Here is a 19090-nt window from a genome sequence, read left to right on the forward strand (position 1 = left end):
ACATAATCCCAAGGTGGTCTTGGCTGCACGCAGGGCCGCTGCAGAGCTCGTCCCTGCAAAGCTCTTAAAGTACTTACAAACAGGATTGAACAGGAACCTGGAGTGCTGAGGGAGATGAGTTAATGGGGAATCAGGCCACCTGTCTGGCACAGCCAGTCCTCCCCCAACAGGTGGCTGGTTGTTGGGGTTGTGGCTCGTCGGGACTTTCTGAAAGAAGCAGACAGTTTGACCACAGGCAGCCTTTTCGTGTGTGCCTCCTGGGAATAACCCATTTTGTAGATACCTTCCTAGTGACTCTTCTAAAAACCTACAAGCAAGAGTTTAGTCCTGTGTATTCAAGTGTTAACTGGTTCTCCGAGGCTTTGGTTTCGTGTTTTAAGTGCACCCTCTAAGAGCGGGATGCGTGTGTTCCGCTCTGCTAGCCCAGTGAGCAGTGTGCCCTTGTGCCCCGCAGGATTGATCTGAGAGATGCGGTCACAGCCCCTCGTGGAGAGGGGCCGCTGGAGTGTGTTCTCCGTAGCAGAAGGGGCATCAGACTTGCAGAAACCGAATCCCTTTATGTGTCAGCGGCCTTTCAGGGCTGGCCTTAGCCTCAGATGTTCTCAGGCAGTAGTCCGAATGCTGACTGCGTCTGAAATCCGAATCCTGAGATGTTCTGATCAAGCCCCAGGGTTCGTTGTTGCTGGCAGGACTTCACATGGCTTTGTCCTCACGCCTTGGAAGCTCCGTGCATGGCTGCCTTTAGATCACATTCTGGGCCTGTGAGGATTGAGGACAGCGAGATCTCTCCCACTGCAGAGCAGGAACGGCTCTGAAAATCCAATTAGTGTGCAGAATGCCCGGTCTAAGTGCTCGAGAGCCAGGCGCTTGTATTTGAAGTGGCTTCTTGGGAGAGAAGGGGCAAGAACCACATACTGGCATCATTTATTGACAGATGAACATGTCCCCTAGGGTTTCTAGTCTAAGTAGACCTGTTAATTTTCCGTGTCCGCATCAGCAGCCTGCTTCCTACTGATGGAGGCATTTATTATTTACAATTTTTTTTAACTCCCTTTTATGGACGTCCTTTGTCTTGCCTAACTTAAGAAGCTGAGGTCAGACAGGCTTTTGTTGGCAGCGGTGTGTGAGGGCAAGCAAGGCCTTTTTGGAACTTGTATCATCTCCAGAGACCCTGATTGGCCTGCAGCCTGCAACTGTGCGTGGCCTCTTTCCCGAAGATCTCGGGGCTGTCAAACTGTGGGTCCATGCCAAGAACCTGTTACACGGGGCTCCGAGTTATGTTGTGTTTATCCGTGGGTGAAAAAAAAATGGGCCACGTTCAGATGTACTGTCTTGTCTGTTTGCAGCTCCGTTTGGTGTCGGTGAAAGGCCCGTGCTAATAGACTCCCTTGTCTTTTTGTACCTTCTGCTTCTCCCATGTTCTGTCTCATTTTTTTTTTTTCCTGTTCTCTTGGGATTTTTCAGGTCAGAGCCTGTTCTCACAGTCAAGCCCAGGTCACACAGAACATTAATTTGCCATCTAATTGCATGTCACGGGGCTGGGGGGGGGGGGTGGAGTTGACTCTACCACCAGACTAAGGCAGATGCATTTGGGCCTGGAGTCTCCATTATGGAAGTGATTCTGGGAAGCCTGACTCCTGAGCAGGAACAGTAGCTCTGGGGAACCCGTCTTACTGACAGGGGTCAGTTAAAATCTGTCTTAGGTGATTGCAAGGTAAGCAAGGCCCTGGATGGTGTTCTGTACTGATAAATGCCTACTGTTTTTCTCCTTTGACGGATTAAAATCTGCCCACTTTTGAGGACAGTTGGTGTATTGCAAGTAAAATGAACGCTGCTTTATCTTTGCCTCCAGGATAGAAGAAGTGGGCTAGACTTGAGGAACGAACAACCAAGCAGGCCTGTTTGACTGTCCCGTCCCCAGCTGCGGCACCATCATCCCTTCTCTTCTGACCTCTTTTCCTCCCTTGTTCCTTTTTTTTTTTTTTTTTTTTAAATCTGTGATGATCAGTTCTTCTTGAAAGCTAAGGGGGTATTGTTATTTGTCACCCTCTACTTGTGAACTAATCGGTGGATGCAGAAAATCTCCAGAAGCCCTGGCCGCCCTCTATGGGCATCAAATCCTTACATGGATTCTATGGGGATGCTTACAAGGGTTTACTCATTTGATTTCTGGCAAACAGTACAAGCTGTCAATGTTTTTTTTTTGTTTTTGTTTTTTTTTTTTTTGGTTTGCTAGACCTGTAGTGCTGGATCCATGTTGACCTTTCTGAGTGGAATATAGAGCTAAAGGCATGGAGAACATAGAGAAGACTTGGCAGTCCCCGTATGTCTGTGAGTGGAGTCTTCTGAGCCAATAGTTGGTCTGGACTGGGGTGGTAAAGCATCTTTTGCTCTTCCTCGTCGTCTCGCAAGTGGCCTCCTCGTTGCCCCAGCAATGGTTTTAGTTTCTTTGTGTCGCGTACTCTCACCTCCATCCGTTCCTCCACCTTGGCTTTGCCTGCGGAGACCTCGGCACAAATGTGGAGAACTGAAACACCACCCCTTCCCCTGCAGCTAAACATGCCCGCCTTCCTGGCGAAGAAACACCTTTCCGTTCTCATTCTGGCTAGCTTTACTTCTGAAAAGTCTTGGCTGGCTTGCAGGCTTGATCCAGGCGCATCTTCCATCCCCCCCCCCCCCCCCCCCCCCCCCCCCCCNCCCCCCCCCCCCCCCCCCTTGCATTCTCCTTTCAGTGAGGCTTAGCACAGGGATGTCAGGGACACCTAACTGTGTCTGCCTGGCTTGGCACTGGATCCTAAGAATGTTAGACCTCTCGGGGTGAATTGATTATGTACAGTTCAGAAGATTCTGCTCTGAGCCCAGAACAGGCTGTAGGGCTGCCCAGTTCAGCCTGTATTTTGTTCTCGTGTGGGGTTACGACCGACTGCTGACTGACTTGGGTCACGCTCGTGGCCTCTGAAGTACCATTGTTGCTACTGCTACAGGGTCCAGATGCTGGCTCTTCGAGTCTGGCAGCGTGGTGAGGGGAGAAGAGGTCGCCGCTGTCAGCTAACACAGCTTTTCAGGATAAGAAAGGATGCCAGATCGGCAGTTCAGCCTTAAGGGTGTTCAGAAATGTTCTCATTAAAATCCCTTACATCAGGAGCTCCTTTTCATATAAAGATATATGTAGAGTTCATGCAAAATCGGTAGTACATAGTAAAAATGGTTGTCACCCAAAATATAGAAAAGTGAACTGGAAAAGGAAACTTAAAATCCCAGGTCCAAATACACCTTTATCATTGAGTCTCTGAAATGCCCATGTGGCGAGAACTGTGCTAATGGGGAACGCCTGGCGTTGCCTTTTTGTTGCTCAGAAGACACCGAGTGTGTGTGTGTGTGTGTGTGTGTGTGTGTGTGTGTGTGTGTGTGTGTCTGCCTTGGAGACGGAGACCTTCCTCTTTGCACCACGGAGGAGTTGTAAGAGTTTAGCTTGCCTCCGGGCAGTCCCACGAGCATACCGCATGAAGCAGTCTGGAGAGGAAATGGTAGAAACAGTGCGGCTTGGGCCATGTTTGTCTTTAACAGCACACATGCAGGGCCGTGCAGTGCAGACTGGGGGCGAGCGGGTCTGCGGGCCAGCAGGTCCATGCTCGTCTCTCTGCCAAGCTTTCTGCTGTGAAGAATGGGATACAGATACAGAAGGTCCCGCGTCACGGGGGAGACCCACACCAGTGTCCTCTCGAGAGTTCTTTGACGTTCCGTGGGAATTGTTAATATTAAGTTATAAAATAACTTCTTTGTAAGGAACTGGCAGATAAAACGGTCACACAGCTCGGTAAGACAACCACTGAACACTTGGCCCAGGCCTCTCTACCATCTAGAGCCATCCTGAAGCCGTGGAGCCTCACTCCTGTTTTACACTTTCACTGTCCGTTTACCTTTTTGCAGACTTAGCATCCACAACGAAGGAAGGGCCGCAGCAGAGTTGAAACTAGAAACAATTAGCTTCAGAACCTCTTTCACGACTTGTCCCTTGGCCTGTATTCCACCACAGTGTGTTACAGATGTCACCTGCTGCGGAGAGGCACCGTGGCCCCAGCAACTACAGTGTCCCTGGGATTTTTGAGAAGTGGACAAAGATGTGGTTCATAGAATGAGCTAGAAGTCCAGAGATTCCTGATCATCTCTTAGTGCTCGCCTGGTCCCTAAGAAAAACTGAAATGGTCACCAGGTGGCTCAGGTGGCCTAAGGCAAAAGCTCTGTTTGACCACAGGAGGACTGTGCTTCCTCCCCACGATGTCCCCTGTTTTTCCTGGCCACCCCTGGTGGCTTCTGTGGTAGGAAGGGAACAGCCTCCCCACCCATGGTGGTGCTTCCGTTTCCTGGAGTCCCATCAGAGTTTCACAGATCTTGTGCAGATCATCACTTCATCTTTACTTTTTGTGGTAAAACGTCTTCAGGACAGTTTGTAGGTGTACCGTTCAGGCGGCAGTACTTTTCACATCAATCTTCGGCGCTTCATTGCTGTCCCACAGTGAAACTCTGTTCCCTTTGAATGCTTACTCTCTGGCTGCCCTCTTCCCTGGGGTTCCCTTCCCACTCTCTCTGATTTTTTTTTATACTTAGGGGCCTCTTATAAATGGAATTATATAGTGGTTGTCTGCCTGTACCTGGTTTATTTCACTTTCATCGGTGTTATTGTAGCAATGCTTTAGAAATTGTCCTTCTCTAATACTGAATAATATTACATATCCACTCACCTGGTGATGAGTTTTTGAAGTGTTTCCAGTTTGCTTATTTTTTACTAACGCTGCTGTGATTGTGGGTATATAAATATTTCTTCTTTGATTTCTCTTGCATATAGCCTTTGGTAGGTTGGCTGAATCAAATGGTAAACCTATTAATTTTCTTGAAGACCTACGTATGTTTTCTACAGTGATTGCACTATTTTCCATCTCTACCAACAGTGCACTGGAACTCAGATTCTCCATCTTTGGCAACATTTATTGCTTTAAAAACAAACAAACAAAAAACAGTCTAATGAATATAGGGTGGTTTTGACCTTTAGCCTTTGCTTTACTTGTATGTGTGTAGCGTGTCTACCTATTCCGGTGGATGCATATTACCTGTTAATGGTGGATGTCTTTCTCAAGTACTTTGACCCACTCTGTTGAAGCAGTCTCTCACTGAACCTGGAGCTCAGCTGTTCAGCTCCATCTCCCAAGCTCTAGGGCTCCATGTGCTTTTTATCCCCCTTGGGGGTTCTGGGGATCCAAACTTGGGTGCTCATGCTTGTACAGCCGGCACCTATCCACAGCCGCAAAGCCACCTCCCTGGCTTCGCTTTGGCACGCATCGCTCAGGGTGGCTTTTGCCATTTTTGTTAACGTTTCTCTTTTGAGTCCTTCACTTGGGAGATGTTTCTCAAGTCCCTGCCACTTAACTAAGCCTGGAAGTCACGACAGGAGTGGCGGGGTAAGAAGGTGGCATTTTCAGTGACATGGAGTCTGTCGCACACACTTTTTAAAGTTCTAAGTGTGTGGTGAGCAGAATCCACTGCAGGGGCTCCAGCAGGTGAGAATGCCCTGGTAGAATTCCTCAGAGCGCCATGGTAGCGCGTCTCAGACAAGCAGCATCTCTTGTCAGCCACAACACTTGCTGGAAATGCAGAGTACCAGGCCCCTCCCCCAGTGCTTCCCATGCTCGGACTGGAGAAGCCCTGCCTCGTCTGATGTAGGCTTGTGTGAAGCCGCTTGAACAGTGTTTGTTTTCTGGTAAAATAATAACTTACTGTCATTTAAACCGGGGATAGTGGCTCACTACTGTGTTGAGGCAGGAAGATCACCAAGAGTGTCAGGCCAGCCTGGGCTACATGGTAGGTTCCAGATCAGCCTGAGCTACAGAGCGAAGCCTACCTCAAACAAAGAAAATGTGTCCTTTAGTCGGAGACCGTGTAGAAAGATAAAGGAGGACAATATTCTTAAAGTCTGTACAGGGACTACTGTACTGGGGAAATCTACTGGGGGTGAGCAGGATCAACCTGCGTCCATCCTGTTTGAGGATGACCCTGAAAGTTCTGGTGGTTCCTAGGTTTTAGGCAGGTAGGACATGCAAGCTGTTCTCTACTTGAGGATTGGTTTTCCTTCCTAAAATAAGGGTCTGTCACGCAAATGAAACTCGTGCTCGGTGTTGCCTGTGGAGTAAACAGAGGCTTGGGGATTGGAGAAGATAGTCCATGCCGCTGTCATTGGTAAAAAACACCTGTCAGTTTTGACCTAAAAATGGGCTACATCAGGGAACCAGAGAACATGGAGAACAGTGAGGATGTTAACCAGTAGAGCCCATTTTACCTCTCATACATTAGCTCTTTGTCTGGGGATCAAGGAACCTCTTCTTTAGAGAAAATATGTTTACCCTACTGACATAGAAAGAAAAAAAAGTATCCATTTCCCAGATAAAAAGAGCTGGGGATGGAGGGTTTGATAAGAAGCCAGTAGGCTGCCCTTTCTTGGGGATGGAGGGAATATCAACATATGTACAGCCCAAAGATGGCAGAGCAGCAGGGTGGTCACCTGGGGACTTTATGAAGGGAGGTTCTCAGGTCTGTGACAGAAGCAGAAACTCCCCCAGGGCAGAACCAAGCCATTAAAAACAAACAAACAAACAAAAAAAAAAAAAACAAAAAGGATGAAGAAAATCCAAAATCTGAAATGAAATACGTCTGCTCTTCAGTGTTTTGACAGGCAGTGGGAACCTGTAACACGAAGGGATGTCTCTTGGTGTAGCTCATTTTCAGATCGCCTGAGGAATGTCTCCTCGATTTGGATTAAGAACACTCCAGACTCCCCGGTACTCCTGCTTAGCATGAGTTGATTGTGTGTCCTTGACTTCACGGTGTCCGCTCAAGAAGCCCAGGAAATTAAAAACCCGCCTTCCCTGCTGCAACATTTTACTGCTGTACCGTAACAAACCCACACACATCATAGTGTCAAATTAAGGATCTCAGATTAAAAGCAAAATTTCCTGTTTGGAAAGTCCTATTAATTAGCGAACACCAGGCATATCATATGCCGATTCCAGTCATCCCCAGTTACCACCCCTGAAAACAAGGCTCCTTTGGCGTGGTTGACTCAAGAATCATCCACATCGCATGGTCTGGCTCCTGGCAAGCTGGTTCAGGGAAGGCACCCCCATCTTAGCTCAGATGGATTACTTGCAGAATATTAATAGTGAGGAGCCTGGAACTAAAATGTAACCCACCCACCCCCTAAAGACCACCTGGAGCTGTTGGGAGAAGGTTGAACAGCTCCTAACTTGTATGTGTTCTTGTACGGAACTGCCTGGTGACCTTAGTGCCCATGCCAGAGGTTGTGAGCAGGCAGTGTGTGCCAGTTGGACAGTACCTGTTGTTCACTTTCCAGGTGGGCCCCAGAGAATTCCGAGGCTAGCTTGTGTTCATCTGTAGATGTCTTGGTTATCAGGTCAGTGGTTGGGATATCACTGGTTATATTCAATCACCCCTGTTAAATACAGACATCGGAAGGCACTAACCGTGGGGCTGGCAATTTGAATATCCCAGAAGGAAACAAACGGCAGCTTGCAGCATTCTTGGGGGTCTGTGGTAGATGGTGTTGATTGGGCCGGTTGGCACGCTTCGAACTAGTATACGTCTGTAACTATCTTGGTTCTCAGGTCCACGGTTGGGCTTTCATATCATTCCCTTCAACAGCTATTTGATGCTGGCATGAGAAGGCAGCAGCGGTGATCCTGGCAGTTAGGATATCCCAAGGGAAAGCAGACTGTAACTTTCAGCATTACTGAGGTTTCCCAGAGCATAAAAGGGTTAATGTGTTGTTCGTCGGGTTTGTTGGCATGCTCACCTGTGACATCGGAGTTCCATGATCCTTTGAAGAAAGTGTCAGGTTCTGTGTCTTGCCCACCCTGGGGCTCATGCATGGCCCTGCTAGTAAAAACCTGAGGCCCATTTCTTGCTGGGCCTCCTCCCAGCCATCCAGTCCTGGGTATAGCATGGGGATAGATAGAGCATAAATTCACACTGCTGTCCTTTGTCATTCCTTTCTTCAAGCAGCAGTGGCTGGTGGGGGAGCCAGCTGCCCTCTGTGTTTGAGCTGCCCTAGGCTCCTATCCTAGAATGGCCAAGGGCAAGGATGGTCTCCTCATCTGCAGTACTTGGCCACCCCATCAAATAAGTCATTGGGCTTCATGAACTTCGAGTAGAGGACCTGCTGGAAAAGAGGGCTAGCTACTGGCTCCTGCGTAGTAGTAGCAAGTCCTCAGGAATGGGGAAAAGCAGGAGCAGGCTCCGAAGGTCTTGTCATGGGTGTGGACTGACTGCTTCAGGGTGAGTCCTGAGGGGCAGAGCCTGGCCCTGCCCAGGCAGGCAGGATTTCGAGGGATGTTGGAGCTTTTGAGAACATCTTTTAGGCAGTAGCTAACCAGGGGACAGAGGACAGTCCAACGATATCATAAGTGGAAGTGAACGGGGTGCAGCGGTGTGAGTCTCTTACTTCCTCCTGAGCCATACTGCCCCGTTAGTGCAGAAGGACAGGTCCTCCTTTTTCCACCATAGGTCCCGTGCACATCGTCAGCAAGCCCTTCCCGCCCGTAACTCAGCTTCAGCTTTTCTATTTATAGTGGTCTTTCCTGGCTCCATTACAAGTGTGCGAACTCACTCACACGTGCACATGTATATTTACACACTTCACATTCCTGTTCACTTACAACTTCCACAAGTACACGTTCTCCTTCACGTTGTGTCTCCTAGCTCATGAGCTTGTGAGGACACTTTTTTTTTTTTAAGTAGAAGTAGCACAGTCGCAGTCATGGACCGAGCTCCCTACTCACCTCCTTAGCGGGTATCGGATAAAGTCATACGATCATTAGTAAACATTGAATCGGTCGATACCTCTATGCGGTATCCTTCCGATTGGCTTTCAATACATGGATGCGATGGCCGGTTTTCCTAAAAACACTAGTATATCCCAAAATATACTCAAGTCAGTAAGGAACTGAACTCATCACAGAATTTAGACTTTTCTCACTGAGATCTGTGCTTGAACCACCATGAAGCCATCTCTGGGACACAGCAAACTGTTTCAAGCACATCCATCGCTTTGACGGTATCTGTTGTTTAAGGGGCTTAGATTCTAATAGAAATCCAAAAGGAGCGCTTCTAGTTTCCCTGCCTGCCTGAGAGCCATTGTGAATAATTCCCAGTTTGTCAGAAATAATTTGGGGAAATGGAAATCTCCGGTTCTTCCGCCCCAAGGTTAACCCAGTTGTCATTCTCTCTATAATGAGTTCCTACTTGTCAGAGGCCCAGAGTGCATTTTTTATCCCTGAATCCGCGGGAAGCAGAATTTCATTAGTGTTTGAATACGAACTGGAAAGCCCTGGGCTGCCGGTCAGTCTGAGGACCGTGCTGTTCCGGGCGAACACAGTGCTTGTTCAGGCAGACCCTGTTCTCTGCGGTGCCTACGCTGCTGGTAACTCCCTTTTTCTTCCTCCCCAGCCCAGTGACTTCTCTGTGTCTCTCAAAGCGTCAGGGAGGAACAAGCACTTCAAGGTGCAGCTGGTGGACAGCGTCTACTGCATTGGGCAGCGGCGGTTCCATAGCATGGACGAGCTTGTGGAGCACTACAAGAAGGCCCCCATCTTCACCAGCGAACACGGCGAGAAACTCTACCTCGTCCGGGCCCTGCAGTGAAGGCAGCCATCGGCTTCTCTGTGCCCTGCCCACTGTGGCCCTCGCTGCCACCTCTGCCTCCCAGAGCCCAGCGCTGCCAGCCACCTCCACCCGTGCGGCCTGGGTCACCTCCACTCTGTAGCCCCGTCGGTTGACCATAGCTACCCAGGTCCTCAGAGCCGTGCCCATGGCCACCACCTTCGGGCCATCTTCAGGTGGTTGAGGGTCAAAGGGAGCAAAGCTGCTCACTTTTTTCCTTTATACTTGGAAGCAGTCTGTTTAAATCCTTCTCACACACACACACACACACACACACACACACACACACAATAAAAGACTGGGGTCTATTTGGAGGGCAGAAAGTCTGTATGTAGTGAACATGTGACCTTAGTACACACACTCTGAGAGCTGTGTCCACGGGTGCTTGGTGCCTCCCATCAGCCATGCTGGTCCAGGGCCTGCGTATATATATATTATTATTATTATTTTTTTTGGCTCCAGGCTCTGCAGGAGTCCAAGAATGTGCAGATAGCAATACTGGAAACCCTGGGGAGGTGATGGTAAGGGAACTGCCCAGTGCCTTTGAGGCTGTGCTTGCAATAAAAGAGGGTTTTTTTGTTGTTTTTTGTTTTGTTTTGTTGGGTTTTTTTGGTCTGCAAAAGAGGCAACAGCAGAAAGAAAGAAACTCGGGTAATGTACCCCCAGGTGTGCCATCCACATAGGGCTTTTTCCTTCTTGCCCTTCAGCTTGTTTGAATTTCACAACTATGTATTTAATTCTCAAAGTAATATGTAACTGTAGCCGTTTGTTGACACTAATAACATGATTAAGGAAAACAGCTGATCTCTCGGGAAGGGGAGCTACCAATACTTTATACATACACACTATATATATATAATATATGTATATTATATATATATTATTTGCTTTACAGGGAAATTTTTCAGGGTTTACAAAAGAGTATGTGATTGGTAGTAACAGAATGTTTATGAAGAAATTGCATTTTCATTTTTTCTTTACATTTGAACTTCTTTATAGTTTGACTATAGCGTCTTGAGATGGCACATTCCTACGATTGAAGAAGGGGTCTTGAGATCCCCTAAACTTGCATACCCAGTTTTTTTGACTATTGTAATAAAAAAAAAAGTATCATGACAAAGCTGTGTGTTTGTGTTTTGGAAGACCTGACTCTCTGGGGAAGGGACAGCTATAGGACTCCCAGGAAACCCATCGCAGAAGGGAGATGGCTTGTGGGAACCGTGCCTGCTGCCCAGGCATGAGGACCTGAGTTCAGAGCCTCCATACCCCCCAGAAAGTCAAGTGTGGGTCACATGTATTTAAGCCTAGCACTAAAGCCAGCCTCAGAGCTCGCTGCTTATGCATTCTAAACAGTCCATGCGCACTGGGATCAGTGAGAAGCCCTGTCTCAGAAGATAAAAGTAGATAGTGGATGGCCCTGATGGTGACCTCTGGCCTTCAAGTGCACGTGGCGTGGACATATGCACATATTCACACATGTCACAAACACAGAAATGAGAGCGCTCTCATAGGAGCTTAGCACATCGATTGCTTGTATGTCCTGTTTTCCTATCTTTTTTTAGTAGTGGTGGTAGTGTGTATGAGGCAGGGGTGTTTGCATGTGGAAGTGGGTGGAGTTGCTTTGCTCCTTCCCCCTTTCTATGGGATCTGAGGGTCAGTTCCCAGATCCCATAGTTTAAATAGGTTCACAAGGCACACAACTGCTCTCTGAATGAGCAAGAACACTGATGCAGCCCTATGAGCCCCAGCCTTTCTATTGTGTGTTATAGTCACTTGAAGCCTTGTGGCGGGCGACTGAGGTTGGCTCGCCTAGGCTTGCACAGCAAGCACGTTTGCCATGCGAGCCATCTCCCCAGCCCCTGCAGCCCACACTGTTGTGTTGAAATGCTAAGTCTTAAGTGGCAGAATTCCAGAACCTAACCCAGCAAGCTGGAAGTTCACTTTTTGGAAATCGGTTTAGACGTATGAAGTTGTCAGAGCTTTTAAAGGCACAGTCCCCTGGCTGTCTCTGGAAACCTTGCTGTCTCCATCAGTGTTTACTGTTCAGTTAGCTGCTTTGCCAAATGCAGGAGTGTGTCCTCTATGCCGGCCTGGTATCATCCACTAACTGGTCACAATCCTGTGAGGCGACCCCACTGACGTGCCCCTTTTAAAGGTGAAGACAGATTTTAAATCGGTTCACAAGGCACACAACTGCTCTCTGAATGAGCAAGAACACTGATGCAGCCCTATGAGCCCCAGCCTTTCTATTGTGTGTTATAGTCACTTGAAGCCTTGTGGCGGGCGACTGAGGTTGGCTCCCTGGTCACAGTGAACAGCCCTTGGTTCAGATGAGTGCCACGGGTCATTACCCTCTGTTCTCACTGGTGCAGATGGCAGACGCTGCCGCGGACCGTCATGCCTCAGCTGCTGGGTGTGCCACTTAGGCCTTCTGCCAGCATGACTCTGGCGGGTGGCTGCGCAGCAGTTCAGGGAAAAGCATGCCAGCCGTTGAAGAAGCACAAGATGAACTGGGGTTTCTCAAGGCCTGTTGTCGCTGAAGACAGCTGTCTTTGGTCTTGGCCATGCATTTCCTCGTGAGAGTCACCTGGGTGGCTAAGGTCGGGTTCACCAGGGTAGCCCGGGTTTCACATGCAGTGCAGTTGCCGTGTGTCACGGGATCTAGTGATCATCTTTCATTAGTGGCTTTCCTGTGAAGACCTCACGGAAGAGCTCTTCAGTGGGCTCCTCACCTGGTGGCACCTGGTGGAGCCCGTGTACCCTAGGACCTTTGGCTTGTCAAGAGTCGGAAGAAGGCTTACTCCAGCACACTCCAGGAGCCCCTCCTTTAAAGGTCCATACCATGAGGCCCCCACAGGACCGTAGGTAACAACCATCTCACCAGACCTTGACAAACTACGTCCTGAGACATTTTCCTCGGGGCATTTCAGTTTTCTCCTGGTGGGGGTGGGGAAGAACAGTCTCCACCTGAAGATGGAGCAGAAGTTCAGTAGTGGAACCTGTGGCTAAAAATGGAGACTCCATTCCCAGATGGTATTCTCTCTGAAGATCCTGGCATTGCCCCTTTTTGGGGGGTGAGGGAGGAGGTTCGAGACAGGGTTTCTCCAGCTTTGGAGCCTATCCTGGAACTAATTCTTATAGACCAGGCTGGCCTTGAATTCAAGTGCTGGGATTAAATGTGTGCACCACCGGCGCCCAGTGGCATTGCCCTTTTAAGAGGAGTTCCTTTGACTGCTAGGCTTCAGTTTGTTTCACTCAGGCACTCTAATTCTAATGCAGGAAATGTCTATGAGTTTTCGTTGGGGCTGGTGCTGAGGTTGCACTCAGGGTCTTGGACATGCCAAGCATACAGTACCAGTGAGCTAAACCCCCCCCCACACACACACACTTTTTTAGCTTTGGGGCGGTCATTTCAAAGGTCTCGTATACAGGTGCAATGCACGCTTGACTACAGAGCTTCACATGGCTCTGGAGTCTTTTGGTTTTGTTTTCGAGATTTGGTCTTGCTATGTACCCCAGACTGGCCTTGTGATCCTCCTGCCTCAGCCTCTGAGTAACTCCACTCCCAACTTTTCATCTGCGCTTTTGACAGGCTCCTAGGAGATGCCATTGTTAAGTGAGTCAGCCCTACATATGGGTTCTGTTGTAGCCTGCTTGAAAGTTTGAAGAGATCGCCTATCCATGCACACATGTGAATTATTCTAGGCAATCACGCTCCAGCACATCCTTCAAGCCATAACAGCTCCCAGACAGGAGCTTAGCCGGAACTTTGACATGTCATAGTTTTCTATCAACTGGACGGAAAGGGGAGCCTCAACCGAGAATATGCCTCCTCCAGGTTGGCCCATGAAGCGTTTTCTTGATAGGGGAGGATTTCACTCACTGTGCCCGTGCCACCTATGGGTTGGTGATCCTGAGGGCTGTAAGACTAAGCAGACCAGTAAACAGAGTTCCTCCGTAGCCTCTGCTTCAGATCCTGAAGGTGCTACAACTACAAGATGAAATACGCCTTTCCTCCCTGGTTGGATGACCTCTTCTCCCCGAGGTAGACATTAGATGATCAAAATTTGCACCCCAAAGCAGGAACCAGAGCACCAGGTCTTGTCCTTGGTCTTGTCCTTGCTCTTGGATGAGGAGATGGGACCCTCTAAGCTTAGATAATGGCCTGAGGAAGGCCCCAGTCTGAAGAGCCAGTGGACTGACATAAAGCACATGTCCTCTGGTGATAAAGGAATTGCTCAGAATCCACCAAGACCTAAGACCAAATTCTACCCTTACCCATGGCGTAACTTCCGGCAAGTTTCAAAGACTGTCTCCGTGGCTCTGCCTGCCTCATGGCAGCGATTTTAAAAACAGCCTTATGTATTTTGATAAGACTAACTTCTTTGCATGCTTTCTATAATATGTTCAGGGCTTAAAACTGTTGTTCAGCTTATTAAATGGGTTCAATATAAAAGAAAAAAATATGTTACCTAATTGAAATTGTAATGGGTGGCCTGAGATTTTAATAATCTCACTTCAGCTCTCCCATCTAGTCACACACAGGTACCAACAGGATTTATTTCTACAAGTGCTTTTGTGCTCCCATAAAGAAGCTGATGAGTCATAATGAGGTCATGACTCTGAAGGAATGAGACCAGCTATCTGACCGAATTCTCAGTGTCCACATGCCGGCCATCTCTATCACTCTAATCCCTGTTGCAGTGTTTGGTCGGGGTGTTGCAGTCAATGCTTGGACGTTTACTGTTGGGGCTTGTCACTGCACGTGACCCACCTGTACACCCTGTGCCTGAAGTGATCCAGTGCCACAAGATCTTCAGACTCGCTTCTCATCCTCAACCCCAGACGGAGATGGCTGTGCTGGTTACAAAGTTACCTAGAAACCATATGAAGAAACGAGAGATGATTTTACATCACACTTTTTGAATATCAGATATTCTATGATGACTGCAAATTATCCAAGTGAAAAGCACACAGAAACACTGGTTTCATGTGTTCATAAGTGACCTGGAACCAGATAGATTGAATAAATACAGATGCTCTTGTACTGTCTGGGGGGGCATCCTCAGAAGATGTCTGAGTAGACCGTTTTCCAGGTGCAATTAGAAAAGGACCTTACCTTTAGTCAGAATTGTCACCCAAACACTAGTTAACATAATTGCCAGTTTGAAACTGGGATAGCATCTATTAATAGCAGACTGCATGTTGAGGGCATTGAACTCAACCCAGATCCTGGAGAAGACCGAGATGGTCCTGCTCAACCCAGAGCAGCTCCCTTGCTCTGCTCCCCCCCCCCCCATTAGTGCTTATAACCTCTACAGGTTTGGTCGTTATTTACCACAGTGATTCTTATTTTGCTCTCTGTCAACACGTACAGATGGAATGAAATTCCACAAAGACTGGGCTGGTTTGTTGTTTACTGATGGAACCTAAACAGGAAATGTTCCATGTGATTCGTATTTGTTATTAACAGTTAATGAATTGATACGAGAGAAAAGAACTGTACTTAAAAGAGTCTTCATGTCGGAAAAAGTCGTTGTGTTACCCCTGAAAAGGAATGTCAGCATGGTGTAAGCACCAGAGGGCTTTTGGTTTGCTTTTTACAAATTCTAGATAATGGCTCTGTACTGGTTACTTTTCTCATTGTTGTGACAAAATACACCTGACAAAAATAGCTTACCAGGGCCGCAAAGGTGGTCCGATGGGGGAAGTGCTTCCCGTGCAGACATGAGGGCCCGAGTTCAGCTCCAGCACCCATGGAAAAAGCTACCTGCCTGTAACAGTGCTGGGGGAAGTGGATGCAGAGCCAGGTGGGACCTGACTCCTCGCTGGCCAGGCAGTCTAGTCCCGTGATGGGTTCCGGGGCTTAGGAGAGACCCTGTCTCGGAAGGTAAGGCAGAGAACAATAGAGGTGGGCATTTAGTAGCAACCTCTGGCCTCCATATGCACATGCATGGATGTACGCTTGTACATGCGCACACACTCACACATGAGGACAGAAGAATTCACTTTGACTCCTAGTTTGAGAGCTTGCTGTCCACCATGGTGGGGAAGTCATGGTGGCGAGAACCTGGAGGTACTGATCGCATTCTCCCCATAGTCAGGAATCAGCTCCATGCTGGTGCCTGCTCACTTCCTTTTTTGGTTTAGTCTAGGAACCCAGTTCAGGAGATGGTGCCACCACATTCAGGTTGGGTCTTCCTCATCAGCTAAGTTGCTCTAGAAACATCCTCAAAGACACACTGAAAAGAGAGTCTTGTGGTAATTCTAAATCCAATCCAGTAGACATTCTAGGCTAAATATTATAACTTGTCAACCCGATAGCAAGAAGCGTCTTTTTAAATCACAACATCCCATCCCAAACCCCTAAAACTCCAATTTCATTTCGTGATGCCGAATACATGTATTCCCTCTCTAGACATGTCTATAGTCTTTAACAGTCCCAACCTGTTCAAGGGTTAAAAAAAAAAAAGTTCTGCTTGAGGTAGTCCCTTAACTGTGAGTCCCTAGAAATCAAAACCCAAATTACATGCTTCTAATAGTAAATTGCCCAGAATAAGCGTCCTCGTTCCAAAATGGGAGAATAGCGAGGAATGAGAAACAAGACCAAAACTCAGCAGGGAAAGCTCCAAACCCTACTGTTCCATATTGCATGCATCTACAGTGTGTGACGGAATTGTCTGGGCTCTAGCAGCTTTGGGCAGCCTTTACCCCTCTGACTCATCCCTGTGACATGTGACCTCTCTCTTGGGCCATCTCTGCTCTATACCTTTAACTTTGCACTGTGGACATCCATGGGTCCAGCATCTCCAACCTCCTGGGAATTTCAAGGCAACTTAGATATCACCTTTCTAGCTTCACACAGTGGCTTTTCGGGGTCTCCTTAAGAAGACTCCAAGGCTGCCATGCATCCCCTGGATTCCACAGCTTCCTAGCTGCAAGCCCCAGTGAACTCCTTCCTCGTGTATGTTGAAAAACTAAGAGCAAGTAAATGACTCTGCCAAATTCTGCCACTCAAGATGCAGTCTGGCCCCCTCTGTCACAGCCACAGTCGCCTCTGCATCTTGGTGCTTCTCCTGGGAAAACACTTGGAGGGCAGCTCCTCTCCTCCAGAAGGAACCCTTTCTCTGCAGTCTGGGAAAACACTTGGGGGGGGGGGGCAGCTCTCCTCCAGGAGAGAACCCTCCAGCCTTCAAATGAATTTGCAGTTTTGGATGTTGGAGCCTTGATGGGTCCAGAGACTTAGCCTCAGAGACTTTTCCTACACAGTACCGAGTAGTGCTGAGCTCCTTCACAGTCACAGCTGCCTCTGTTTGTGCACACTCCTTGGCAGAGTTAAGCTCACTCACGCCCCTCCCCTCAACAAGCTTCACATTTTCTCCTTCTGCTCCCCTTTATTCCCACATGTCTGGATTGAGCATTGAGGAGTGGCCGTGGCACAGCTGTGCTGCCGCGACATTCCTTCCGCTAAACTAATCAATCCACCGCTTCAGGTTTTCGCCTCCCTCATACTCTCAGGGCACACAAAGCCAGAGTTTATTTTATTTTGGCAGACTACAACACAAATGACCTCTAGCCTGGTTCCCAAGTGAGTCTCTGTTTCCCTCATGAACCTTGCCTCTACTGTCTTTTTCTCTTAGCATCCTAGTCTTCCAAACCCCCACCAGAATGGCCCATTAAATTCTGCTTCTTCAACTTCGAGGGCTTTGCTGATTCACTGTTCCAAACTCTTCAACATTTCTCCCATGTCCATTTTCAAAGACCTAAGAATCACCTGGTCGGGTTTCACTACAGTGTCTCTATAGTACCACACAAAAAGTGGGGCACATACAAGACACAGACAATGTGGCTTTTTTTTAAAAAAAAAATCTTGAAATTATTTATATTACAGATAAAAACATTTTCAAATACAATGAAATTGTAGCAAAGACTTTAGAAATGTATCCTTGATTATGTGATACTGGTAACATTTCAGATTCAACTTTCCATTTTTTTTCTGCTTTACTGAAAACTCCAATAGTAAGTGTTACTCAAATTTACTTTCAATTAGTGGGGTGAAGCTGGAAACATTAGTTATTCTTGTTAGCATCCCCATGTAAAGCCCTCAAGTTGGATCATAAAGCTTGTATGTGTGTCTTAACACAGCAGGGATTCAAAACCTTCCACTTTCTGTCTCAGAGTGTCTGAAGACCTGAGGTCATATCTTGCAAGATGATACCCTTGGAGAGAGATTGTTTTAATACCTCAGACAAAAGACTTGGCTCTGCTCTTCTTAGCCCTCCACCTCTGCCTGGGCATTGTTTGAAAGTTCTCAGAAAGAAGCTTGGGGGTCACAATATTCTACAGAGTAGTGTGCCTATAGTGCATCCATCGAGTAATAACTGATCAGAAATGTCTATTCCCCCAAGGCAGTCTGACGATTGGCCCTAGAAGTCCGCTGGCTATGCTAACCCACTCCTAATTTTTTTTTAATACAATCTCAGGTAGGTCTCTACATGTGGCACCAACAGACAGAAAAGTGAATGCCTTCAAGGGCTCCCTTGACTTACTTAAACCATTACACCCAAAGTAGACCTTTCAAATCACTCTTAGATTTCCGGCTCTGGAGTTTTTGCCTGAACACCCACTGAAAATTTCCAGCAACTTCCTACCTATTTGAAACATTTTCTTTTCAGCTTCCAAATCAGTCCCGGCAAAGCATAGGCTCCATTTCTACTTCCTCAGCATTGTCCTCCCTCGGCCACAGCCACACGGACCACGACCCTAGGGATTCCTTCCTGGGAGCAGACTTGCACAAAGGCTGCTCTCATAGTTGGTTCTCTCTGTCCCTAGAAATCCCCTGGCTGAGTCCCTTGGCTGGAACCTAAGCCGCAGCTAAAGAGAAGGACACAAAGGGGCTACTGTGTGAGCTCTAAGTCAGTAGGAGGCAGTGGGGCCCAAGGCTGACTCCCCATGGGCATCTGCCTGCTCTTCTTGGAGGCTGAGTGGGCAGATCTTCCTGAGCACCATGGGTGGAGCGTCCTCATTGCTGATGGGCAGGAATAGGGGGTAGGGTGAGGGGGTGGGTGTTACTCCACTGCCCTGCCTCCTAACACTAAATCGAGGCTTCTACCTCTGCCTGCTGGCCCAGCTTGTATTTCTAGCTGCCTTGCTGTCTTCCTACCTATGCAAAGGTCCTAAGGTCAAGCCCTAGACACCGTAGCCTAACCCACAGCAGTTCTTGGGCCGGTGTGATAAAAAATTTGACTGGTCCATGCCCTATGGGGAATTTTAATTTGGAAATATTAGAGATATTGCCTACTGGCCATTTCTAATAATTAGTGTATCAGGAAAAAGTCCCTCTCCTCCCCTTATAATGTTTCAT

The 19090-nt window shown here is 47.9% G+C and overlaps 1 protein-coding gene across 6 annotated transcripts in view; it reads left to right on the plus strand.

Annotated features, from left to right (window-relative positions):
• Window positions 1-10010, plus strand: part of Nck2 (NCK adaptor protein 2) — a 113045-nt gene extending 103035 nt beyond the window's left edge. For all 6 annotated transcript variants that reach the window (XM_050160502.1, XM_050160503.1, XM_050160504.1 and 3 more), the window contains one exon: window positions 9514-10010. In XM_050160502.1, the coding sequence (XP_050016459.1) occupies window positions 9514-9708 (195 nt within the window). In that variant the 3' untranslated portion in view covers window positions 9709-10010. The remainder of the gene's footprint in view (window positions 1-9513) is intronic.
• Window positions 10011-19090: the final 9080 nt, after the last annotated feature.

Source organism: Alexandromys fortis, unplaced genomic scaffold (assembly GCF_014885135.2).
Source record: "Alexandromys fortis isolate MF-2015 unplaced genomic scaffold, M_Fortis_MF-2015_v1.1 scaffold_116, whole genome shotgun sequence".
Lineage (NCBI taxonomy): Eukaryota > Metazoa > Chordata > Mammalia > Rodentia > Cricetidae > Alexandromys > Alexandromys fortis.